General features: G+C 46.2%; 1 protein-coding gene across 4 annotated transcripts in view; it reads left to right on the forward strand.

Annotated features, from left to right (window-relative positions):
• Window positions 1-26,815, forward strand: part of RASGRF2 (Ras protein specific guanine nucleotide releasing factor 2) — a 295,529-nt gene that overhangs the window by 253,352 nt on the left and 15,362 nt on the right. For all 4 annotated transcript variants that reach the window (XM_063453728.1, XM_063453731.1, XM_063453730.1 and 1 more), the window contains 3 exons: window positions 1,872-1,975; window positions 3,542-3,626; window positions 4,680-4,877. In XM_063453728.1, the coding sequence (XP_063309798.1) occupies window positions 1,872-1,975; window positions 3,542-3,626; window positions 4,680-4,877 (387 nt within the window). The remainder of the gene's footprint in view (window positions 1-1,871; window positions 1,976-3,541; window positions 3,627-4,679; window positions 4,878-26,815) is intronic.

Consider the following 26,815-nt stretch of genomic DNA (forward strand, 5'->3'; position numbering starts at 1 on the left):
GGTAGTATCAGGGGTGTGTAATTTTACCGGTACTCTTGTTATATCTGTGTGTTGTAGGATGGCTGTGTGTAGTGTGTGTTGTAGGATGGCTTTGTTAGCATGTGTTTGTATGGTATGGTAAAATTAAGAATGGGCTCGGACATATTCAGATTGAGCCCCCCAGGAAGCCAATCATAGGTAGTGAGGCATTTCCCAAAACAGTTCGTATGGCTGAATTTGCACCGCGTCCGCACTAAACACGCACATGACCCTTTTTTTTATCCGCAGCAGAATCGGATCGCATAGTGGTTCACACTAGTGCGATCCGATTCTGTGTGAACTTGCAGATCGCACTGCGATATGCGATCTCAACTGGGGGTGTCGTTAACTTTTAATTGACATCCCCTGAGTATCGCATATGGCAGTGTGAACTGCCAGAGGTGCGGATGCGATGCGGGAACAAGCTGCATATTCGCAGCGTTCCCGCATCGCACAAGTGTGAACCGGCACTTAAGGTCCATGCACACTGATGCCTTTGCAGGGAGGGGGGCCCCCCAAAGGCAGCAGTGTGCACTGATTTTAAAGTGGACCAGATTATCAAAAGAAGTCTGCCAGAGGGGAGCAAAGAAACACTGCTTGGTAGGGAGACGGACACTAGCCATCAGCAGTGTTTCTTTGCTCCCCCCCTGGCAGACTTCTTTTAATACTCTGGTACCCTTTAAAATCAATGCACACTGCAGGGAGGGGGGTCAGCTAGTGTATGTAGTAGTATGTAGTAGTCTCTTGCTCCCCCTTGCTCTGTCAGGCAGTGTCTAATCTTTGTGTGCAATATCGTACTTGTCACATTCTTGAAATTCCTTAAATGCCATTCCCTAAATGCCTGTACCTCAGTGAAACTCTCGCCGAGTAACTCTCGCGAGCAATGCAGAGCCTTTGCCGTGGTTACGCTCCGACGGCCGCAAGATTTACTGGTGTGACGTAACACCTGTAGCAGGAAGGAGGAAGGCTGCACTGGAGGTGCAATGTGCACCGATGACATCCATTCGCGCCGCTATGCGGTATGTACTATGGCTTCCTAATATTATATCGGCGTATAACACGCACACATCGTTTGCCCCCTATTTTCAGGGAGAAAAAGTGCGTGTTATACGCCGATAAATACGGTATATCAGTTATTACGTGAGTAGAACGAGTACCATCAGAGAGGACCAATTTATTCTCTGTTAAACCATAGAAAGTGACAATGGTAGTCTGTTGCAGTTGTGATAAGCCATGCTCACAGCCTATCATTACCATCCCATGTAGCACCACTTTTGACAGATAATGTGGAAAAAACATCTGGGAGGGTTCGAGCTTTTCTGTGCTAGAGAAATTCCATTTTTTTGTAAAAACATTTAAAAATGGCTTTACAGAAAACAGAGGGCTGGCATTCAAGGATCTTAACATGTATAGCTTGGAGGAAAGACGAGACAGGGGGGATATGATAGAAACATTTAAATATATAAAGGGAATCAACACAGTAAAGGAGGAGACTATATTTAAAAGAAGAAAAACTACCACAACAAGAGGACATAGTCTGAAATTAGAGGGACATGGATGCATGGAATAGCCTTCCAGCTGAAGTGGTAGAGGTAAACACAGTAAAGGAGTTTAAGCATGCGTGGGATAGGCATAAGGCTATCCTAACTATAAGATAAGGCCAGGGACTAATGAAAGTATTTAGAAAATTGGGCAGACTAGATGGGCCGAATGGTTCTTATCTGCCGTCACATTCTATGTTTCTATGTTTCTATGTTACTGCATCAGAACCTATTCAATAATCAGGTTGTGGTTATAATGCTTTGGGTGTCTGTTTGCAGGTTGTATTTTAAATATCTCACCTTATTTTTCAGTCAGATGGTTCTAGAACAGAATCCTTGGAAACACTGTCTGCAATGGAACTGGCTGAGCAGATAACACTTTTGGATCATATCATTTTTAGAAGCATTCCATATCAGTAAGTAAATAATCACCACAATACTTGTATAGTATACAAAGTAACTATTATCTTTTTTTTTTTTTTAATTCTTTATTTATAGTAATTTTGTTTTATGCAATCAAGGAGGGGTACAGAAGGAAAAAAAGGGGGTGGTTAGAGGGTCCATTCAGTTCGGTGGTTTACAGAAGTGAGACAAGTACATATACAGCGTCAGCATGGGGTTGGTTCGTATCATAGCGGTTATATCTGTGTATTGGCCCCATGTGTCACCGGCTCGGTTGGTTCCTAGGGTATGGGTAATGGGTTGTCTAGGGGAGTCAGGTCCCTACCTCGTATTGGAATGCCATGTTGTGCCGCGCTTTCTTTGTGCTACTCGTGGTTAGGCCTGTGCGGCTCTGGTTGTCGTTTGGACTGTGGTGGTTGTGTCCGGGGTTGGTCCCTCTCTAGTCAGTGTGGGCAGGTGGGTGTGGGGTTTGTCTTGTAGTTTCTGTTGGGGGGGTGTTTCTTTCAGTGCTGTTCAGCCTGGTGATGTGTGTCATCCACATCTTTCGTGGTGGGTGTCTGAGTGGGCGAACTGTTGTCTGGTTGGGCCTGTCGTGGGGAAGTGGTGGTGGTTGGGTTGTCCGTCGGCTGTCGGACAGGGGGTGGGGTTGGGGGTTTTGTCAAAAGTAACTATTATCTTAAACAAAGGAAAACACAACAGGTTAATGACCTATATTATCGTCACCACTGCTCCATATTAGTGGCATTATGGCAGATCAGATCGTTTTATCATGGATCCAATTTGTTTCTCGTGAACCTTGCAATCTCTGAGCATCAAGAGAGAGGTTGAGGGATTAATGTTGATGAATGATATTAAGCCTGGGATTAAGTTGCTAATGACTTCTAACTTTTGCAGCAATACCAACAGAAAAAGGTTGTGATATTTTTCAATTGTGATCACACTGAAAACACTCATGCACTTGAAAAATAACCTCTTGGTCTGTCCAGATCATTCAAAGAACAATGTAGCATTAGGAATACATCTCTCTATTCCTAACGCCACACCCCTATTGCCCCTTGTCCCCCCCAAAAGCTGTTTAAAAAAAGAAATAAATAAAAAGGAAAAATAAAACAATAATTACTCACATCTTCTCCAGCACTGAATCTCCTTTGGCCTCAATTTTCTCCTCAGGTTACTTTATCCTGGAGGCGTGCCTAGAATGAAAATGTACTCATTGCATTGTATTCTTGTAAGTGAACTAAAATAAAATGGATAGAGAAAAAAAACAAAAAAACAAATGAAGCACATATACATACTTGAAATATGAAAAGATGACTTAAATAAATACCTGTTGTAGAATTATAGGAATGCTCATATATGCATGTATTTTGATTTATATATTTACATGATTTCTTATAACCTCTATTGGCAGCTGGGTGAAATATCTGTTGATGAAATTTCAGGTTTTGTTATAGATTGATGATAAATACCTTATGCTCCACTCTATTTAACTTTTCTATAACTATTGTTAAAGAGCAAATACAGGTCAAGATTATGTTATAGCTATTACTGAAAGCTAACACTGATACATTTGGTTTCAGAGAGTTCCTTGGCCAAGGATGGATGAAAACAGATAAAACTGGGAGAACACCGTCCATCATGAAAACCAGCCAACATTTTAATGATGTGAGTAGTATCAATTTATTTAATAAATACTTATATGTTGGATGATATAAAAAGTATGAGTATCAGAATAGAAAAAACTAAAAAGTAAAATTTGCCACCAGCATGTGTGATAATTTATAGGTTGGTTTTACAAAGTCAGAGTGAAGATTAGAGAGGACCTCTCAGCAAACCACTACATCTTATTGATTGATGTCAATGTCAAGCTGGTTCTCTGTTTTTCTCTATGAGTATCAGAGAGTATTCCTGAAGATGATCTCAGAATAGAAAAAGTGGCTACCAAATGGAGACTGCTCACTGCTTCATAACCAGGGAGTAAGAATTGTGTTTTTTATTTAAAAGGGGGAGGGAGGCATACTATTAGATTTAAGAAACTACAATACTAAAAATAAATATATTTGTGTTTAATATTAGATTGTTCCTTTAAGGTAAGGGGCATATAAAATATCTAACCAACCAAAGAAGTGTCGAAATTGGAAACCATCAGCCTGAAAGCCATCAGCATGATGGTTATGGATTATATAACCATCATGTTATATAATTATTGTACATGTTCTATTAGAACTTTGAATAGGCCACAGTTTTTATTATATACATAGTTTTGTTCTGGATCACTAGGATGAAAAAACTCAAACAGTATACTCCATAAACTGATTTCAGCGTTTTACTTTATTTGAGTTTAACAAAATTGCTATTATAAAAAATGTAAAGTCCCTTGGTGAATCCATTGTTCACCAGTTTGCTGGTGTCTGATTATATGAATGTGGCCTGGCCGTAAATACAGCCATGATAAGTTCCATCAACACTTAAATATTCTCACTGCTGTGAGGCAAAAAGAAGCTTATGAGGACCTATGACTGCATGCCTCTATTAGTTGTTGAAGCAACTGAACAGTTATATATCAGGTAGCAGATAAACCATGTACCATAAAATATAATTTAACCCATAAACAATCTTGAGATCTGTCAAGAGGCGCAATTCTTTATATTTGCGGTAGTAAAGTATACAATCTCCTCTCAGCAGTAATATTAACAGATCTAAATACATTTTGTTTAGATGAGCAACTTGGTTGCCTCGGAAATCATGAGCCATCCTGATGTTACTTCGAGAGCTAGCTCTATTGAGAAGTGGGTGGTGGTAGCTGATATATGTCGGTGCATGCACAACTACAACGGTGTGCTGGAAATCACATCGGCTTTGAACAGGAGTGCCGTTTACAGACTCAAGAAAACATGGGCTAAAGTTTCTAAACAAGTAAGTAAGTTGTTAAACTAAAAAATAAATGTGAGTATGTGAATGTCTGCTGTACGATATTGTATTAAAAAAGTAGCCATACATTTGTTTTAGTAAACAATCACTTAAAAACTGTAGGTGCAGGGGATGGAGCTTGACCTTGGTCAAGGTTGCCTTCAGGCTTTTATTTAGCAAACATCTGCTATAACAATGAGCTTTATACTTACCCATTAATTGACAGAGTCACTATTAGTGCAGACTTACCAACCCGATGGGTGGAAGCAAAAACCCAGGGAGTCGTCCACCGGGCACCTGTCTTCCACAAGAAATCTAAGGCCTTCCTGCCTTCTGGTGACTTACCCAATTCCAATTCAGAGTCTGACACCACCAGGGCTGGTGCAAGGATTTTTGCTTATTCAAACCCTATCACAGCAAATGCTCCGCTAAGCTTGGGGACATACTTTCAAGCTTACTGTAAGGAAAGACAACAAATTCTACATGTTATCGAGATCGTCGGAAGTGTAGGAATTTGAAAAGAAATTAGGCTTACCACCCATTCAATGTTACTTGCAGGTGATCTCACATAGATGCACATCTATATACCCTTTCTTGCACTCAAGAACTCCTAAACCACCCAGAGCAAAGCAACGATCCACACCAGATCACAGCTGGATTCCCAAGCAGTCTCATGAGCAGAGAGCTACCTTGGCCTTTTTATCTCATTTCTATAAAGGATCGAATGGTATTCAAATTACATTGACCATTTCATTTGGTTAGGTTTACAGGTATCACTGGGACACCCATGGTACTCATCAAGGATAATCGCTGTACTTTGTGTGGTTCTCATCCATTGTTTTTCATCCATTATTTTTCCTTTTTTTTGTACATAGTAATATTTGATTTCATTTTACACCACTGAACATGCATTTGCATAGTCCACACCTTGACAAGCATTTGCATAGTCTTTATTTCCTAACCACGGGACACGTGTTTAATAGAGGACACATTGTTTGAATTACAATTTTTTGAGTTAGGCACTCAATTCTGAACAGAACTTTAACAAGTGTAATTAATTATTTTTACAACTGCTGAGAGAGATCATCATGTTGTTCATAATGCCTCTGACTCCTGATGACTTTGGATCTCTTGTTTGGCCTCACTAACTCACCTTGCAAGCGAGATTACCTACTTCTTGCCATCCCAAATTTAATGGAGTTGCAATTATTCTAAAGGCTTCATGCCCACTAACTGATATCACTCCTTACTCAGACCCCTATGGCAGATTCTTGTCCTTAATAGAAAGATTGACACCCGAGTGGCTATTTGTTGCCTGTATACTCCTATTTGCCCAGACCCATCGTTCTGGAAGACTTTGTCCGTGCAAATATCCACCCTTTCCCCTTCTTACCTCATTATAAGTGGGGACTGTAATGCAGTCCACACTGTGGCCATGAACAGGTGAGTCCCGAGCGATTGTCACAGAAACCTTTGGGAACTGACACCTTGTTTGCTTGATTCCTCACTTCCCACAACTTGCTGGATATTTGGAGAGTTCAATATCCATTAGTCCTGGATTATACCATTTTCTGATCCCCACAAATCCTATTCCAGAAAAGATTATTTTCTTATATCCCTGCACACAATGGGCTATATTGGTTCACTTCTTCTGACATAGGTTCTTTCTTATGGTCAGACCATGCAGACATTACTGTAACCATTCCAAACGTATGCAGACCATGGATATGGAGACTTTACTCACTACTGTTACATGAAAAATACATAGTGGAAACTGTAATGAAAGATCTCACTAATTATTTTGAAATCAATGAGTCTTCAATTTCTCCACCGACCTCCCTATAGGCAGCCCACAAACCAGTGATTCAACAGAAATCCATCACAAATGCTATATCTTAGCTGAAAATGTTAGAGACCCTGCACAAGAAGGCCCCTACACATCAGCTTCTCACCTAGTTAACAGCAATTAGAGAACTTTGAAATGGTTAACCTTTTCAGATGCAAAGGCGCTAATGTGGACTAAACAGACGTTCTAGGAAAAAGAGAACAAGGCAGACTCAATGCTGACCTGCTGCCTTAAACAGAAACTGGAAGATGAGCTGATTTCTAAAATCCTCTTCTATGGGTTCAATAGTCAGTGAGCCTGTAACAGTGGGTCAGTTCTTTCAGGAATATAATTATTCTCCCTTTACAATCTCTCTCCACTCACTCTGCTAGAGACTAATGCTCTGAAGGGCCTCATATCTTAGTATATCTGTGTCTCCCTACCCTACCTGCAGAGGCACACAAAATCATAGCTGCAGCAGTCAAGGTAGGAGAACTGCAGATCACCTTAAAACCCCATAAATATCCAGGACTAAACAGTTTTACTACCCTATATTAGATGTTTGGGGATATTTTTTTTTTCCTTTTTATTCAAATTTACCTGAAACAAATGTATCACACATGCATACAATCACCTTTATCAAACAGAAAAAGAAAAAAAATCAAACTTAAATACTTGACAATCCAAAAGCCTTCCCAATAACATAAACATGTACACAAATCATAAAGAAACAAAGAAACAAAAAACAAAACAAAAAAAAACAAAAAACAACAACACATGGATCGGTCACTGAAAGCACACCTTCCCACCCCTTCCTAACAATCTCATACCCTAGATTTGTTACTTGTTTTTTTCCAAAGTCTATGAAATTTCTCCCTTTCTCCCATTGGTCAAGATCTCTATAAATGCCCTTAATTTTGCTCATTCCTCTCTCCATTAATAATTGAAACTTAATCTGAGAAATAAGGTGAGAAGTATTAAAAGGTTGGTCCTTTTTCCAGTTCCTAGCAATAATTATCTTGGTCGCAACCAAACAATGGTAAACCGCTATAAGCTGTTTCTGGTTTGTATATAAGCCTAATATCACATAATTTATAGATAATATTATGTACTGATTGCCATAGAGGAGCAATTTTAGCACGACCACTGTGACGAAAGCACTTTCGTCACTGGTGTTTGGAAGGGCCTGCTTGCCAGCCACTTGCCCCAGGACTATGGCCCATGTATTAGACTGGGATACAGAATAGAAAAAGGGCTTTTGTTCGTGTCTTTCCACCCCAGTTCAGTCTATGGACAGCCGAATGGATTGTGCCTATGGTGTTCGTTTATACATACAAACTAACGAACAGCCGGACCACACACAAGTGGAGTGTGTCCCTCATTTACCTCCCAGGAGGTCGCCGTTTGTATAGTCGAACACGTGGCGGCGGCCATCACGTTTAGTCGAACGCGTTCAGCGGTGTTTGGTCGTCGAGTTCATGGAACTCAAAATGGACACGCGACGGCACGAACACCGCTAAACTTTACCTTCTCTGAACTTCGACGCTTCGTCAGGAGTCGAGCGCTGTTCGACAATTCGAATGCCACTTTAACATTGACATTTGCACGAATGGTTGTCGTTTGTCTATTTGAACTGACTTTAACATGGGAAATAGACTGGCCGCACAGCGAAATTCTGTGGAACTGTTTTGGTCAGGAAAGCCATGCTGTGGTCGGTCAAAAGCAGGGCCGGACTGGGAACAGAAAGCAGCCCTGGAAAAAAATTATTTCAGCCCTCTAATTCATTGTGTCACATAGTATGCTTGTATTGTTTATATGTATGCACTTTGAAGAAGACTTTTGTTTTACCTGCAGCCCCCCGCTCTAGATGATCCATGGGTGTTACAGTGCTATAACCACCACCCTCCAGGACGCTCCCTGTCCGTTGTGACTGGCTCTGCTTGGGGACAATTCTTTAAGCAGGGAAACACTCCATGCCAATATCAGCATATCGGCATCAATGTGTCAATTGTATAATTTCTGAAAATATATATATATATATTAAAAGAATGTCCCACATTAATAAATCACACTAGTTCAATGGCACACACACACACACTGATTATAGAAAAGCTCACTGACACAAAAGAGCTCACTACAGACAAGCTTACTGCTGTACACAAATTCACTGACATTCACTCAAGCACACTAGAGACAAACTCAGTGACAAACACAACCTAACTACAGACAAGCTCACCACACACACAACGTCTCTGACCAACACAAGCTTGATAATGACAAACACAGAAGTGCTGTGACCCACACAAGCTTACTGACACACAGAAGCTCTCTGATACACACACAAGCACACTACAAGCTCACTGATACACACACAAGCACACTACAAGCTCACTGATACACAAGCACACTACAAGCTCACTGACAAACACACAAGCACACCACAAGCTCACTGATGCACACTACAAGCTCACTGTTATACACAAGCACACTACAAGCTCACTGATACACACAAGTACACCACAAGCTCACTGATGCACATACAAGCTCACTGATACACACAAGCACACCACAAGCTCACTGACAAACACACAAGCACACCACAAGCTCACTGATGCACACTACAAGCTCACTGATATACACAAGCACACTACAAGCTCACTGATACACACAAACACACCACAAGCTCACGGATATATACACACAAGCACACCACAAGCTCACTGATACACAAGCACACTACAAGCACACCACAAGCTCACTGATGCACACTAGAAGCTCACTGATATACACAAGCACACTACAAGCTCACTGATGCACACTACAAGCTCACTGATACACACACAAGCACACCACAAGCTCACTGATACACACACAAGCACACCACAAGCTCACTGATGCACACTAGAAGCTCAGTGATATACACAAGCACACTACAAGCTCACTGATGCACACCACAAGCTCACTGATATACACAAGCACACTACAAGCTCACTGATACACACCACAAGCTCACTGATACACACCACAAGCTCACTGATGCACACTACAAGCTCACTGATGCACACTACAAGCACACCACAAGCTCAATGATGCACACACTCTCTCTCTCACTCACTCTCTCATTCTCTCACACCCTCTTACTCTCTCACTCACTCTCTCTCTCTCTCACTCTCTCTCAGTCTCTCACACTCTCTCACTCACTCACTCTCTCTCACTCTCTCTCACTCTCTCTCACTATCTCTCACTCACTCTCTCGCTATCTCTCTCTCACTCTCTCTCTCAGTCTCTCACTCTCTCTCTCACACTTTCACTCTCTCTAACACTCTCTCTCTCACACTCTCTCTCTCTGTCTCTCACTCTCTCTCTCACACTCTCTCTCTCTCAGTCTCTCACACTCTCTCACTCACACTCTCTCTCACTCTCTCTATCTCTCTCTCACTCTCTCACTATCTCTCACTCACTCTCTCACTCACACTCTCTCACTCACTCTCACACTCTCTCTCTCACTCTCTCTCTCTCACTCTCTCTCTCACTCTCTCTCTCACACTCTCTCTCACTCTCTCTCTCTCACTCTCTCTCAGTCTCTCACTCTCTCTCACTTTCACTCTCTCTAACACTCTCTCTCACACTCTCTCTCAGTCTCTCACACTCTCTCTCACTCTCTCTCTCTCTCTCTCTCTCACACTCTCTCTCTCTAACACTCACTCTCTCTCTCTCTCTCACTTTCACTCTCTCTCTAACACTCACACTCTCTCTCTCACTCTCTCTATCTCTCTCACTCTCTCTGTCTCTCACACTCTCTCTCTCACTCACACACTCTCTCTCTCTCTCACACTCTCACTCTCTCACACTCTCACTCTCTCTCTCTCTAACACTCACTCTCACTCTCTCTCTCTCTAACACTCACTCTCTCTCACTCTCAATCTCTCTCAGTATCAATCATACAATTACCTGTCACTAGCAGTGTGGATCCTGTTCAGGTGCTTCCTGTACTTCCTCTTCCTGTGTAAAAGTTCACCAGGCTGAGGCTGGTGGGCGGAGCTCCAATGCAGGGGCTGGATCCTTACCAGACAGGCCGTGCAGAAGAGCTGGCAATGTGGGAGAGACTCTCTCTCCTCCCTGCTGCAGCTGGCTGCCACCTCTGTCTGTTTAGCAGCCACTTCGGTAATTGTCTGCCCCAGCCTCACACAAAACCTCACAGGAGGGAAAAATGTGTCAAATGCTGCACTGGCGGCCCCAAGTCCACCGGCCCACCGGGAAATTCCCCGGTATCCCGGTGGGCCAGTCCGGCCCTGGTCAAAAGAGACCTCTATAGACACTTGAACCCCATGGCGATTTGACTAGGTTCGTGGGATCTGAGCACTGTTCGGATATATTGGGCGCTCAGGTCCAAGCTATCTGGAGATATGTCACATGTGGGGGTTCATTTCTCAGGAAGCGCTAGGAGCATCCATTAACGGAGGTACCCAGTCGGGGTGCCAGGCGATCCGTTACATTGGTGGCAAGCGGTGGGATGGCGTCCTAGTGCGAGGTAAAGCAGCTCGGAGACACAGTTTGTTGGGATTTACAAAGTAAGGGCGACGCTAGTGTTCATACAGCGTCCCTGTTTACATAAAGATTTGGGAAAATGGGGTTCGTAGACCCCTGGGCAACACACACACCTGAGGAAGAGAGTGAATTAGAATGGAGAGATAATGCCCGGAAAGAATTATGGTACGATGCCCTGGAGGAAGTCCAGTATCAACGGCAGCAGCGCCTTCCTGGTGTCGCATACCAGTTGGAGGAACAAATGGCCTGGCGGATGCCGCTTCTGGGAGACCAACCCGGAGGGCAGCGGGTAAGACAACTTGAGTACCTGGTGGAAAGGGAACTGAGCCTGGACGCCTCATACCGGGCACTGTGGTGGTGCACCATCCAGCCAGAGACGTGGAGGGCAGAGGGCATCCAGCCGGAGGGGGAGAACTACACTAGCCCTGGCCTGTTGTGGAAAGCCTTAGCGGAAGACGTCGACTTCGGCAGTCCAGCGGAGTCACGGTACTGGGCTATCTTTCATTACCGAGGTGAGATGTTACAGGGCCCGAGATCTATTGGACTGGGAGAAGACCTCCGCCGTTTCGCTGCCATGGAACGAGAGCTGGAGATAGACTATGTAGAACTATTAAATTCCTGCCAGCCGCAGAGCAGGGACGCAGACCGGGAAAACTGGGTGGCAGACCCAGACCTGCTAGCCTACAGCTGGGAAAACGTGGCCGAGGTACCCCCTGCTTCACTACCAGCTGCAGAAGTGGGGGACCTCATAGACTGGTCCTGGAGAGACCCACAGATGGCAGGTGGAGATGGGACCGAGATCTCTCTACCGGCCCTACAGGGATGCTGGGCAGTCAGCCCAGATCCCCAGTGGCAGTGTGTGTTACAGGGGGCTGAAGGTGCCATCCTTGCTCCCCAGCGGCAGCCTAGCACACTAAGGGGAGACAGTAAGCCCCACAACAGTGCAGATGGGACCGTAGTCTCTGCACCTACACCACTGGGGATAGGGACAGTCTTTCCTGGTCCCCAACAGCAAGACAAAGTATTGGAAGGGGAGACAGTCGTTTTTCCCCTACAACAAGAGAGGGTGTCGCAGGGAGAGGAGCCTGTTACCCCCTCTCCCCAGCGGCAGTCTAAGGTTCAGGGAGAGGAGCCTGTTACCCCCTCTCCCCAGCAGCTGAAAGTGTGTAAGGGAGAGGAGTTGGTTACCCCCTCTCCCCAGCGGCAGCAAAGGCGCTAATGTGGACTAAACAGACGTTCTAGGAAAAAGAGAACAAGGCAGACTCAATGCTGACCTGCTGCCTTAAACAGAAACTGGAAGATGAGCTGATTTCTAAAATCCTCTTTTATGGGTTCAATAGTCAGTGAGCCTGTAACAGTGGGTCAGTTCTTTCAGGAATATAATTATTCTCCCTTTACAATCTCTCTCCACTCACTCTGCTAGAGACTAATGCTCTGAAGGGCCTCATATCTTAGTATATCTGTGTCTCCCTACCCTACCTGCAGAGGCACACAAAATCATAGCTGCAGCAGTCAAGGTAGGAGAACTGCAGATCACCTTAAAACCCCATAAATATCCAGGACTAAACAGTTTTACTACCCTATATTAGATGTTTGGGGATATTTTTTTTTTCCTTTTTATTCAAATTTACCTGAAACAAATGTATCACACATGCATACAATCACCTTTATCAAACAGAAAAAGAAAAAAAATCAAACTTAAATACTTGACAATCCAAAAGCCTTCCCAATAACATAAACATGTACACAAATCATAAAGAAACAAAGAAACAAAAAACAAAACAAAAAAAAAAAAAAAACAACAACACATGGATCGGTCACTGAAAGCACACCTTCCCACCCCTTCCTAACAATCTCATACCCTAGATTTGTTACTTGGTTTTTTCCAAAGTCTATGAAATTTCTCCCTTTCTCCCATTGGTCAAGATCTCTATAAATGCCCTTAATTTTGCTCATTCCTCTCTCCATTAATAATTGAAACTTAATCTGAGAAATAAGGTGAGAAGTATTAAAAGGTTGGTCCTTTTTCCAGTTCCTAGCAATAATTATCTTGGTCGCAACCAAACAATGGTAAACCGCTATAAGCTGTTTCTGGTTTGTATATAAGCCTAATATCACATAATTTATAGATAATATTATGTACTGATTGCCATAGAGGAGCAATTTTAGCACGACCACTGTGACGAAAGCACTTTCGTCACTGGTGTTTGGAAGGGCCTGCTTGCCAGCCACTTGCCCCAGGACTATGGCCCATGTATTAGACTGGGATACAGAATAGAAAAAGGGCTTTTGTTCGTGTCTTTTCCCCCCAGTTCAGTCTATGGACAGCCGAATGGATTGTGCCTATGGTGTTCGTTTATACATACAAACTAACGAACAGCCGGACCACACACAAGTGGAGTGTGTCCCTCATTTACCTCCCAGGAGGTCGCCGTTTGTATAGTCGAACACGTGGCGGCGGCCATCTCGTTTAGTCGAACGCGTTCAGCGGTGTTTGGTCGTCGAGTTCATGGAACTCAAAATGGACACGCGACGGCACGAACACCGCTAAACTTTACCTTCTCTGAACTTCGACGCTTCGTCAGGAGTCGAGCGCTGTTCGACAATTCGAATGCCACTTTAACATTGACATTTGCACGAATGGTTGTCGTTTGTCTATTTGAACTGACTTTAACATGGGAAATAGACTGGCCGCACAGCGAAATTCTGTGGAACTGTTTTGGTCAGGAAAGCCATGCTGTGGTCGGTCAAAAGCAGGGCCGGACTGGGAACAGAAAGCAGCACTGGAAAAAAATTATTTCAGCCCTCTAATTCATTGTGTCACATAGTATGCTTGTATTGTTTATATGTATGCACTTTGAAGAAGACTTTTGTTTTACCTGCAGCCCCCCGCTCTAGATGATCCATGGGTGTTACAGTGCTATAACCACCACCCTCCAGGACGCTCCCTGTCCGTTGTGACTGGCTCTGCTTGGGGACAATTCTTTAAGCAGGGAAACACTCCATGCCAATATCAGCATATCGGCATCAATGTGTCAATTGTATAATTTCTGAAAATATATATATATATATTAAAAGAATGTCCCACATTAATAAATCACACTAGTTCAATGGCACACACATACACACTGATTATAGAAAAGCTCACTGACACAAAAGAGCTCACTACAGACAAGCTTACTGCTGTACACAAATTCACTGACATTCACTCAAGCACACTAGAGACAAACTCAGTGACAAACACAACCTAACTACAGACAAGCTCACCACACACACAACGTCTCTGACCAACACAAGCTTGATAATGACAAACACAGAAGTGCTCTGACCCACACAAGCTTACTGACACACAGAAGCTCTCTGATACACACACAAGCACACTACAAGCTCACTGATACACACACAAGCACACTACAAGCTCACTGATACACAAGCACACTACAAGCTCACTGACAAACACACAAGCACACCACAAGCTCACTGATGCACACTACAAGCTCACTGTTATACACAAGCACACTACAAGCTCACTGATACACACAAGTACACCACAAGCTCACTGATGCACATACAAGCTCACTGATACACACAAGCACACCACAAGCTCACTGACAAACACACAAGCACACCACAAGCTCACTGATGCACACTACAAGCTCACTGATATACACAAGCACACTACAAGCTCACTGATACACACAAACACACCACAAGCTCACGGATATATACACACAAGCACACCACAAGCTCACTGATACACAAGCACACTACAAGCACACCACAAGCTCACTGATGCACACTAGAAGCTCACTGATGCACACTAGAAGCTCACTGATGCACAATAGAAGCTCACTGATATACACAAGCACACTACAAGCTCACTGATGCACACTACAAGCTCACTGATACACACACAAGCACACCACAAGCTCACTGATACACACACAAGCACACCACAAGCTCACTGATGCACACTAGAAGCTCAGTGATATACACAAGCACACTACAAGCTCACTGATGCACACCACAAGCTCACTGATATACACAAGCACACTACAAGCTCACTGATACACACCACAAGCTCACTGATACACACCACAAGCTCACTGATGCACACTACAAGCTCACTGATGCACACTACAAGCACACCACAAGCTCAATGATGCACACACTCTCTCTCTCACTCACTCTCTCATTCTCTCACACCCTCTTACTCTCTCACTCACTCTCTCTCTCTCTCACTCTCTCTCAGTCTCTCACACTCTCTCACTCACTCTCTCTCACTCTCTCTCACTCTCTCTCACTATCTCTCACTCACTCTCTCGCTATCTCTCTCTCACTCTCTCTCTCAGTCTCTCACTCTCTCTCTCACACTTTCACTCTCTCTAACACTCTCTCTCTCACACTCTCTCTCTCTGTCTCTCACTCTCTCTCTCACACTCTCTCTCTCTCAGTCTCTCACACTCTCTCTCACTCTCTCTATCTCTCTCTCACTCTCTCACTATCTCTCACTCACTCTCTCACTCACACTCTCTCACTCACTCTCACACTCTCTCTCTCACTCTCTCTCTCTCACTCTCTCTCTCACTCTCTCTCTCACACTCTCTCTCACTCTCTCTCTCTCACTCTCTCTCAGTCTCTCACTCTCTCTCACTTTCACTCTCTCTAACACTCTCTCTCACACTCTCTCTCAGTCTCTCACACTCTCTCTCACTCTCTCTCTCTCTCTCTCACACTCTCTCTCTCTAACACTCACTCTCTCTCTCTCTCTCACTTTCACTCTCTCTCTAACACTCACACTCTCTCTCTCACTCTCTCTATCTCTCTCACTCTCTCTGTCTCTCACACTCTCTCTCTCACTCACACACTCTCTCTCTCTCTCACACTCTCACTCTCTCACACTCTCACTCTCTCTCTCTCTAACACTCACTCTCTCTCTCTCACTCTCTCTCTCTCTAACACTCACTCTCTCTCACTCTCAATCTCTCTCAGTATCAATCATACAATTACCTGTCACTAGCAGTGTGGATCCTGTTCAGGTGCTTCCTGTACTTCCTCTTCCTGTGTAAAAGTTCACCAGGCTGAGGCTGGTGGGCGGAGCTCCAATGCAGGGGCTGGATCCTTACCAGACAGGCCGTGCAGAAGAGCTGGCAATGTGGGAGAGACTCTCTCTCCTCCCTGCTGCAGCTGGCTGCCACCTCTGTCTGTTTAGCAGCCACTTCGGTAATTGTCTGCCCCAGCCTCACACAAAACCTCACAGGAGGGAAAAATGTGTCAAATGCTGCACTGGCGGCCCCAAGTCCACCGGCCCACCGGGAAATTCCCCGGTATCCCGGTGGGCCAGTCCGGCCCTGGTCAAAAGAGACCTCTATAGACACTTGAACCCCATGGCGATTTGACTAGGTTCGTGGGATCTGAGCACTGTTCGGATATATTGGGCGCTCAGGTCCAAGCTATCTGGAGATATGTCACATGTGGGGGTTCATTTCTCAGGAAGCGCTAGGAGCATCCATTAACGGAGGTACCCAGTCGGGGTGCCAGGCGATCCGTTACATTGGTGGCAAGCGGTGGGATGGCGTCCTAGTGCGAGGTAAAGCAGCTCGGAGACACAGTTTGTTGGGATTTACAAAGTAAGGGCGACGCTAGTGTTCATACAGCGTCCCTGTTTACATAAAGATTTGGGAAAATGGGGTTCGTAGACCCCTGGGCAACACACACACCTGAGGAAGAGAGTGAATTAGAATGGAGAGATAATGCCCGGAAAGAATTATGGTACGATGCCCTGGAGGAAGTCCAGTATCAACGGCAGCAGCGCCTTCCTGGTGTCGCATACCAGTTGGAGGAACAAATGGCCTGGCGGATGCCGCTTCTGGGAGACCAACCCGGGCAGCGGGTAAGACAACTTGAGTACCTGGTGGAAAGGGAACTGAGCCTGGACGCCTCATACCGGGCACTGTGGTGGTGCACCATCCAGCCAGAGACGTGGAGGGCAGAGGGCATCCAGCCGGAGGGGGAGAACTACACTAGCCCTGGCCTGTTGTGGAAAGCCTTAGCGGAAGACGTCGACTTCGGCAGTCCAGCGGAGTCACGGTACTGGGCTATCTTTCATTACCGAGGTGAGATGTTACAGGGCCCGAGATCTATTGGACTGGGAGAAGACCTCCGCCGTTTCGCTGCCATGGAACGAGAGCTGGAGATAGACTATGTAGAACTATTAAATTCCTGCCAGCCGCAGAGCAGGGACGCAGACCGGGAAAACTGGGTGGCAGACCCAGACCTGCTAGCCTACAGCTGGGAAAACGTGGCCGAGGTACCCCCTGCTTCACTACCAGCTGCAGAAGTGGGGGACCTCATAGACTGGTCCTGGAGAGACCCACAGATGGCAGGTGGAGATGGGACCGAGATCTCTCTACCGGCCCTACAGGGATGCTGGGCAGTCAGCCCAGATCCCCAGCGGCAGTGTGTGTTACAGGGGGCTGAAGGTGCCATCCTTGCTCCCCAGCGGCAGCCTAGCACACTAAGGGGAGACAGTAAGCCCCACAACAGTGCAGATGGGACCGTAGTCTCTGCACCTACACCACTGGGGATAGGGACAGTCTTTCCTGGTCCCCAACAGCAAGACAAAGTATTGGAAGGGGAGACAGTCGTTTTTCCCCTACAACAAGAGAGGGTGTCGCAGGGAGAGGAGCCTGTTACCCCCTCTCCCCAGCGGCAGTCTAAGGTTCAGGGAGAGGAGCCTGTTACCCCCTCTCCCCAGCAGCTGAAAGTGTGTAAGGGAGAGGAGTTGGTTACCCCCTCTCCCCAGCGGCAGCAAAGGCGCTAATGTGGACTAAACAGACGTTCTAGGAAAAAGAGAACAAGGCAGACTCAATGCTGACCTGCTGCCTTAAACAGAAACTGGAAGATGAGCTGATTTCTAAAATCCTCTTTTATGGGTTCAATAGTCAGTGAGCCTGTAACAGTGGGTCAGTTCTTTCAGGAATATAATTATTCTCCCTTTACAATCTCTCTCCACTCACTCTGCTAGAGACTAATGCTCTGAAGGGCCTCATATCTTAGTATATCTGTGTCTTCCTACCCTACCTGCAGAGGCACACAAAATCATAGCTGCAGCAGTCAAGGTAGGAGAACTGCAGATCACCTTAAAACCCCATAAATATCCAGGACTAAACAGTTTTACTACCCTATATTAGATGTTTGGGGATATTTTTTTTTTCCTTTTTATTCAAATTTACCTGAAACAAATGTATCACACATGCATACAATCACCTTTATCAAACAGAAAAAGAAAAAAATCAAACTTAAATACTTGACAATCCAAAAGCCTTCCCAATAACATAAACATGTACACAAATCATAAAGAAACAAAGAAACAAAAAAAAAAAAAAAAAAAAAAAAAAAACAACAACACATGGATCGGTCACTGAAAGCACACCTTCCCACCCCTTCCTAACAATCTCATACCCTAGATTTGTTACTTGTTTTTTTCCAAAGTCTATGAAATTTCTCCCTTTCTCCCATTGGTCAAGATCTCTATAAATGCCCTTAATTTTGCTCATTCCTCTCTCCATTAATAATTGAAACTTAATCTGAGAAATAAGGTGAGAAGTATTAAAAGGTTGGTCCTTTTTCCAGTTCCTAGCAATAATTATCTTGGTCGCAACCAAACAATGGTAAACCGCTATAAGCTGTTTCTGGTTTGTATATAAGCCTAATATCACATAATTTATAGATAATATTATGTACTGATTGCCATAGAGGAGCAATTTTAGCACGACCACTGTGACGAAAGCACTTTCGTCACTGGTGTTTGGAAGGGCCTGCTTGCCAGCCACTTGCCCCAGGACTATGGCCCATGTATTAGACTGGGATACAGAATAGAAAAAGGGCTTTTGTTCGTGTCTTTTCCCCCCAGTTCAGTCTATGGACAGCCGAATGGATTGTGCCTATGGTGTTCGTTTATACATACAAACTAACGAACAGCCGGACCACACACAAGTGGAGTGTGTCCCTCATTTACCTCCCAGGAGGTCGCCGTTTGTATAGTCGAACACGTGGCGGCGGCCATCTCGTTTAGTCGAACGCGTTCAGCGGTGTTTGGTCGTCGAGTTCATGGAACTCAAAATGGACACGCGACGGCACGAACACCGCTAAACTTTACCTTCTCTGAACTTCGACGCTTCGTCAGGAGTCGAGCGCTGTTCGACAATTCGAATGCCACTTTAACATTGACATTTGCACGAATGGTTGTCGTTTGTCTATTTGAACTGACTTTAACATGGGAAATAGACTGGCCGCACAGCGAAATTCTGTGGAACTGTTTTGGTCAGGAAAGCCATGCTGTGGTCGGTCAAAAGCAGGGCCGGACTGGGAACAGAAAGCAGCCCTGGAAAAAAATTATTTCAGCCCTCTAATTCATTGTGTCACATAGTATGCTTGTATTGTTTATATGTATGCACTTTGAAGAAGACTTTTGTTTTACCTGCAGCCCCCCGCTCTAGATGATCCATGGGTGTTACAGTGCTATAACCACCACCCTCCAGGACGCTCCCTGTCCGTTGTGACTGGCTCTGCTTGGGGACAATTCTTTAAGCAGGGAAACACTCCATGCCAATATCAGCATATCGGCATCAATGTGTCAATTGTATAATTTCTGAAAATATATATATATATATTAAAAGAATGTCCCACATTAATAAATCACACTAGTTCAATGGCACACACACACACACACTGATTATAGAAAAGCTCACTGACACAAAAGAGCTCACTACAGACAAGCTTGCTGCTGTACACAAATTCACTGACATTCACTCAAGCACACTAGAGACAAACTCAGTGACAAACACAACCTAACTACAGACAAGCTCACCACACACACAACGTCTCTGACCAACACAAGCTTGATAATGACAAACACAGAAGTGCTCTGACCCACACAAGCTTACTGACACACAGAAGCTCTCTGATACACACACAAGCACACTACAAGCTCACTGATACACACACAAGCACACTACAAGCTCACTGATACATAAGCACACTACAAGCTCACTGACAAACACACAAGCACACCACAAGCTCACTGATGCACACTACAAGCTCACTGTTATACACAAGCACACTACAAGCTCACTGATACACACAAGTACACCACAAGCTCACTGATGCACATACAAGCTCACTGATACACACAAGCACACCACAAGCTCACTGACAAACACACAAGCACACCACAAGCTCACTGATGCACACTACAAGCTCACTGATATACACAAGCACACTACAAGCTCACTGATACACACAAACACACCACAAGCTCACGGATATATACACACAAGCACACCACAAGCTCACTGATACACAAGCACACTACAAGCACACCACAAGCTCACTGATGCACACTAGAAGCTCACTGATGCACACTAGAAGCTCACTGATGCACACTACAAGCTCACTGATACACACACAAGCACACCACAAGCTCACTGATACACACACAAGCACACCACAAGCTCACTGATGCACACTAGAAGCTCAGTGATATACACAAGCACACTACAAGCTCACTGATGCACACCACAAGCTCACTGATATACACAAGCACACTACAAGCTCACTGATACACACCACAAGCTCACTGATACACACCACAAGCTCACTGATACACACCACAAGCTCACTGATGCACACTACAAGCTCACTGATGCACACTACAAGCACACCACAAGCTCAATGATGCACACACTCTCTCTCTCACTCACTCTCTCATTCTCTCACACTCTCTTACTCTCTCACTCACTCTCTCTCTCTCACTCTCTCTCTCAGTCTCTCACACTCTCTCACTCACTCTCTCTCACTCTCTCTCACTCTTTCTCACTATCTCTCACTCACTCTCTCGCTATCTCTCTCTCACTCTCTCTCTCAGTCTCTCACTCTCTCTCTCACACTTTCACTCTCTCTAACACTCTCTCTCTCACACTCTCTCTCTCTGTCTCTCACTCTCTCTCTCACACTCTCTCTCTCTCAGTCTCTCACACTCTCTCACTCACACTCTCTCTCACTCTCTCTATCTCTCTCTCACTCTCTCACTATCTCTCACTCACTCTCTCACTCACACTCTCTCACTCACTCTCACACTCTCTCTCACTCTCTCTCTCACTCTCTCTCTCACTCTCTCTCTCACACTCTCACACTCTCTCTCACTCTCTCTCTCTCACTCTCTCTCAGTCTCTCACTCTCTCTCACTTTCACTCTCTCTAACACTCTCTCTCACACTCTCTCTCAGTCTCTCACACTCTCTCTCACTCTCTCTCTCTCTCTCACACTCTCTCTCTCTAACACTCACTCTCTCTCTCTCTCTCTCACTTTCACTCTCTCTCTAACACTCACACTCTCTCTCTCACTCTCTCTATCTCTCTCACTCTCTCTGTCTCTCACACTCTCTCTCTCACTCACACACTCTCTCTCTCTCTCACACTCTCACTCTCTCACACTCTCACTCTCTCTCTCTCTAACACTCATTCTCTCTCTCTCACTCTCTCTCTCTCTAACACTCACTCTCTCTCACTCTCAATCTCACTCAGTATCAATCATACAATTACCTGTCACTAGCAGTGTGGATCCTGTTCAGGTGCTTCCTGTACTTCCTCTTCCTGTGTAAAAGTTCACCAGGCTGAGGCTGGTGGGCGGAGCTCCAATGCAGGGGCTGGATCCTTACCAGACAGGCCGTGCAGAAGAGCTGGCAATGTGGGAGAGACTCTCTCTCCTCCCTGCTGCAGCTGGCTGCCACCTCTGTCTGTTTAGCAGCCACTTCGGTAATTGTCTGCCCCAGCCTCACACAAAACCTCACAGGAGGGAAAAATGTGTCAAATGCTGCACTGGCGGCCCCAAGTCCACCGGCCCACCGGGAAATTCCCCGGTATCCCGGTGGGCCAGTCCGGCCCTGGTCAAAAGAGACCTCTATAGACACTTGAACCCCATGGCGATTTGACTAGGTTCGTGGGATCTGAGCACTGTTCGGATATATTGGGCGCTCAGGTCCAAGCTATCTGGAGATATGTCACATGTGGGGGTTCATTTCTCAGGAAGCGCTAGGAGCATCCATTAACGGAGGTACCCAGTCGGGGTGCCAGGCGATCCGTTACATTGGTGGCAAGCGGTGGGATGGCGTCCTAGTGCGAGGTAAAGCAGCTCGGAGACACAGTTTGTTGGGATTTACAAAGTAAGGGCGACGCTAGTGTTCATACAGCGTCCCTGTTTACATAAAGATTTGGGAAAATGGGGTTCGTAGACCCCTGGGCAACACACACACCTGAGGAAGAGAGTGAATTAGAATGGAGAGATAATGCCCGGAAAGAATTATGGTACGATGCCCTGGAGGAAGTCCAGTATCAACGGCAGCAGCGCCTTCCTGGTGTCGCATACCAGTTGGAGGAACAAATGGCCTGGCGGATGCCGCTTCTGGGAGACCAACCCGGAGGGCAGCGGGTAAGACAACTTGAGTACCTGGTGGAAAGGGAACTGAGCCTGGACGCCTCATACCGGGAACTGTGGTGGTGCACCATCCAGCCAGAGACGTGGAGGGCAGAGGGCATCCAGCCGGGGGGGGAGAACTACACTAGCCCTGGCCTGTTGTGGAAAGCCTTAGCGGAAGACGTCGACTTCGGCAGTCCAGCGGAGTCACGGTACTGGGCTATCTTTCATTACCGAGGTGAGATGTTACAGGGCCCGAGATCTATTGGACTGGGAGAAGACCTCCGCCGTTTCGCTGCCATGGAACGAGAGCTGGAGATAGACTATGTAGAACTATTAAATTCCTGCCAGCCGCAGAGCAGGGACGCAGACCGGGAAAACTGGGTGGCAGACCCAGACCTGCTAGCCTACAGCTGGGAAAACGTGGCCGAGGTACCCCCTGCTTCACTACCAGCTGCAGAAGTGGGGGACCTCATAGACTGGTCCTGGAGAGACCCACAGATGGCAGGTGGAGATGGGACCGAGATCTCTCTACCGGCCCTACAGGGATGCTGGGCAGTCAGCCCAGATCCCCAGCGGCAGTGTGTGTTACAGGGGGCTGAAGGTGCCATCCTTGCTCCCCAGCGGCAGCCTAGCACACTAAGGGGAGACAGTAAGCCCCACAACAGTGCAGATGGGACCGTAGTCTCTGCACCTACACCACTGGGGATAGGGACAGTCTTTCCTGGTCCCCAACAGCAAGACAAAGTATTGGAAGGGGAGACAGTCGTTTTTCCCCTACAACAAGAGAGGGTGTCGCAGGGAGAGGAGCCTGTTACCCCCTCTCCCCAGCGGCAGTCTAAGGTTCAGGGAGAGGAGCCTGTTACCCCCTCTCCCCAGCAGCTGAAAGTGTGTAAGGGAGAGGAGTTGGTTACCCCCTCTCCCCAGCGGCAGCTTAGCACACCAAGGGGAGACACTAAGCCCCTCACCAGCGCAGATGGGACCGTGGTCTCTGCGCCCAAGTTACAGGGAGCTGAAGGGGCCGTCCTCCCTCCCCAGCAGCAGTGTGATTTGTTGGGAATTGGGAGCCCAGTCTCCATTCCCCAGCGGCAGAGTATCCAGCAGGGAATGGAGAGCCCAGCCTCCTTTCCCCAACAGCAGGACTCTGTGTTGGGAGGAGAGACAGTCGGTCTCCCTCCGCAGAGACTGGAAGTATGTATGGGAGAGGAGATTGTTACCACCTCTCCCCAGCGGCAGATTATTAATGTACAGGGAATAGAGAGCCCAGTCCCCATTCCCCAGCGGCAGAGTGTTCTATCAGAAGAGGAGCTTGTTACCACCTCTCCCCAGCGGCAGTCTAAGGTTCAGGGAGAGGAGCCTGTTACCCCCTCTCCCCAGCAGCTGAAAGTGTGTAAGGGAGAGGAGTTGGTTACCCCCTCTCCCCAGCGGCAGCTTAGCACACCAAGGGGAGACACTAAGCCCCTCACCAGCGCAGATGGGACCGTGGTCTCTGCGCCCAAGTTACAGGGAGCTGAAGGGGCCGTCCTCCCTCCCCAGCAGCAGTGTGATTTGTTGGGAATTGGGAGCCCAGTCTCCATTCCCCAGCGGCAGAGTATCCAGCAGGGAATGGAGAGCCCAGCCTCCTTTCCCCAACAGCAGGACTCTGTGTTGGGAGGAGAGACAGTCGGTCTCCCTCCGCAGAGACTGGAAGTATGTATGGGAGAGGAGATTGTTACCACCTCTCCCCAGCGGCAGATTATTAATGTACAGGGAATAGAGAGCCCAGTCCCCATTCCCCAGCGGCAGAGTGTTCTATCAGAAGAGGAGCTTGTTACCACCTCTCCCCAGCGGCAGCTTAATGTACCAGGGGGAGACTGTAAGCCCCACACCTGTGCAGATGGGACCGTGGTCTCTGCATTTCCAGCACAGGGGGTAGGGACGGTCGGTCCTGCCCCCCCACGACAGGGCTGTTTAGCCAAAGGGGAGACAGTCTGTCTCCAGCAGCAGAGCTGTGTAACTAAAGGGGAGACAGTCGGTCTCCAGCAGCAGAGTGGTGTATTTAAAGGGGAGACAGTCGGTCTCCAGCAACCAGGCTTCAACCCGACTACTCCCGTGGTAGTGCTGGCATCCGGGCAGAATACCGCTGGTCTCTGCCCACTTAGCAACCCACCAAGGCAGCCTACCAGTCCCCCACACAGCCATGGTGAGGCACCTGGACATGGACCAATTTCTCCTCTACCCAGGTGTAGTAACCAGTTATTGTGGGTGGGCTGTACTGCTGTTTCTGTTTTGTGGGTGGGTTGCTGGACTAACCAGGGCACTGACCGGCAGGAGGTCAGATACCCTATTAGTCTGGGGGGTAAAGGGGAGAAGTGTGGCGAAACCGACCTCGCCACGTGTCCTTGGAGGGGGCTGCTTGCCCGCCTCTTGCCTTTGGACTATGGACCAGACTTTATGTGAATGTGTTAACCCAGATAGCTATACCATGGAGCCTATTCATATAATGAAAGACTATGGGAAAGACTTTAGCTCCATGGCAATTGTACTGTGTGAATAGGATCTGCGCGCTATTTGGTAGTTTTGTGCGCTCAGATCCCAGCTATCTGGGGATATGTGAAATGTATGTATGTTATGGGTAAAAAGTAACTTTCGGTATTTTAAAGTGTTTTATGTCTTTCTGTAACCATGTGGTTAATGGAGTCTGCTTCTAGCCCTGGATAATTGGATTACTTCCCCCCATTGTCTCCAGGATAGAGGCCTCTGTAAAACCTGTGTGAGCCAGATTTAGCCATGCTGACAGGGGTTTTAAAAGATACTTTAGTAACCATGCCATTTTTTAATATGTTGTTCCCCTGAATGGATTAATTGTGGATATGTAATTTTGTGTGAATGTGGTGTATGGTTTTAAAGTTATGAAAGTTGTGTAAAAAGTATATTTTAAACTGTATGCATAATGGGATTATGTGTCACACTAAGGGGAGGGGATGTGTGGGTTGCACCCATGTTACTATTGGTTATTTTATGCCTCCCCCTGGGTGTGGCCTGTTTGTGTGAGATGGAAATAAAAGCCAGGCTGGATGAGCCAGTCCAGAGTTCCTGTTTAACCCTCAAAGTGAAGTGTCGTCTCATTATTGGGGGAGGATTTATTGTATGCTGTTCCAGTTTGACTGCTAGGAGTGCAAACCTATTCGTATGGTTCCTATTCAACTGTCTACAGCATTCAGAGGCTTGAGAGGATTCATATGCTTCTCCGATACGGTGATTGTGGTGTCTGCCAGAGTGCTTGGAGTCCTCAGGAAGCGCTAGGAGCATCCATTAACGGAGGTACCCAGTCGGGGTGCCAGGCGATCCGTTACAGTTACTGTGTTAAATATTGTTCCCATTGGTTTGTGTCCCTTTTTTCTCAGTTTACCACCAGGTCCAGGGGGTGTGCCTCTGGCCTGAAAATGTGTATAAAGGTAATGCCTTTGTGCTCATTAAACAGATGATCTTCATGAAGTTTCGGCTCATGTTTAGGGGATTGGAGAACTACACTCTGGGTATTGCTATAATCACTATACTCTCCAGGGTATAATCACTAAGCTATGATAAGAGCTTATTTCTGTTCCTGCTCTCTGGATTTAAGAGAGGTCTACCCACTGTGAGCTGGACCCTGGTCTTGGGTCCAGGGTGGGTAGGAGACGGTGAGACCCCAACCAAGCTGAGGCGGTTTGTGTGGTCTGTGGTGGTTATGGTGTCTGGTGGAGTGCTTGGAGCCCTCGGGATGCACTAGAAGCATCCGTCAGCGGAAGGTACCCTGTCGGGTTGCAAGGTGTTCCGTTACAACCACCATATATGCAAATAATTGCCTCTCTCAGTACCGCATCTCCAGCAGTATTGATCGTAACTCGAAAATATCTTTGATAATCTAGATGGTACCATGTACCATTTATTTACTAATTTGTAATGAGTCTCTACCAAAGAGAGACTATGTACATATTTGCTCACTTTATAAAGATAGGAGGATCACTCTTCCTCATCGATAGAGATCTTTAAAGCTCTTTCCCATCTTTGGATTATGACTGGAGTGTTTTTTACCTTCCCTGTTTCTATCAATTTCACACATTTAGAGAACAAA

Source organism: Pelobates fuscus, chromosome 5, assembly GCF_036172605.1.
Source record: "Pelobates fuscus isolate aPelFus1 chromosome 5, aPelFus1.pri, whole genome shotgun sequence".
Classification (NCBI taxonomy): Eukaryota; Metazoa; Chordata; class Amphibia; order Anura; family Pelobatidae; genus Pelobates; species Pelobates fuscus.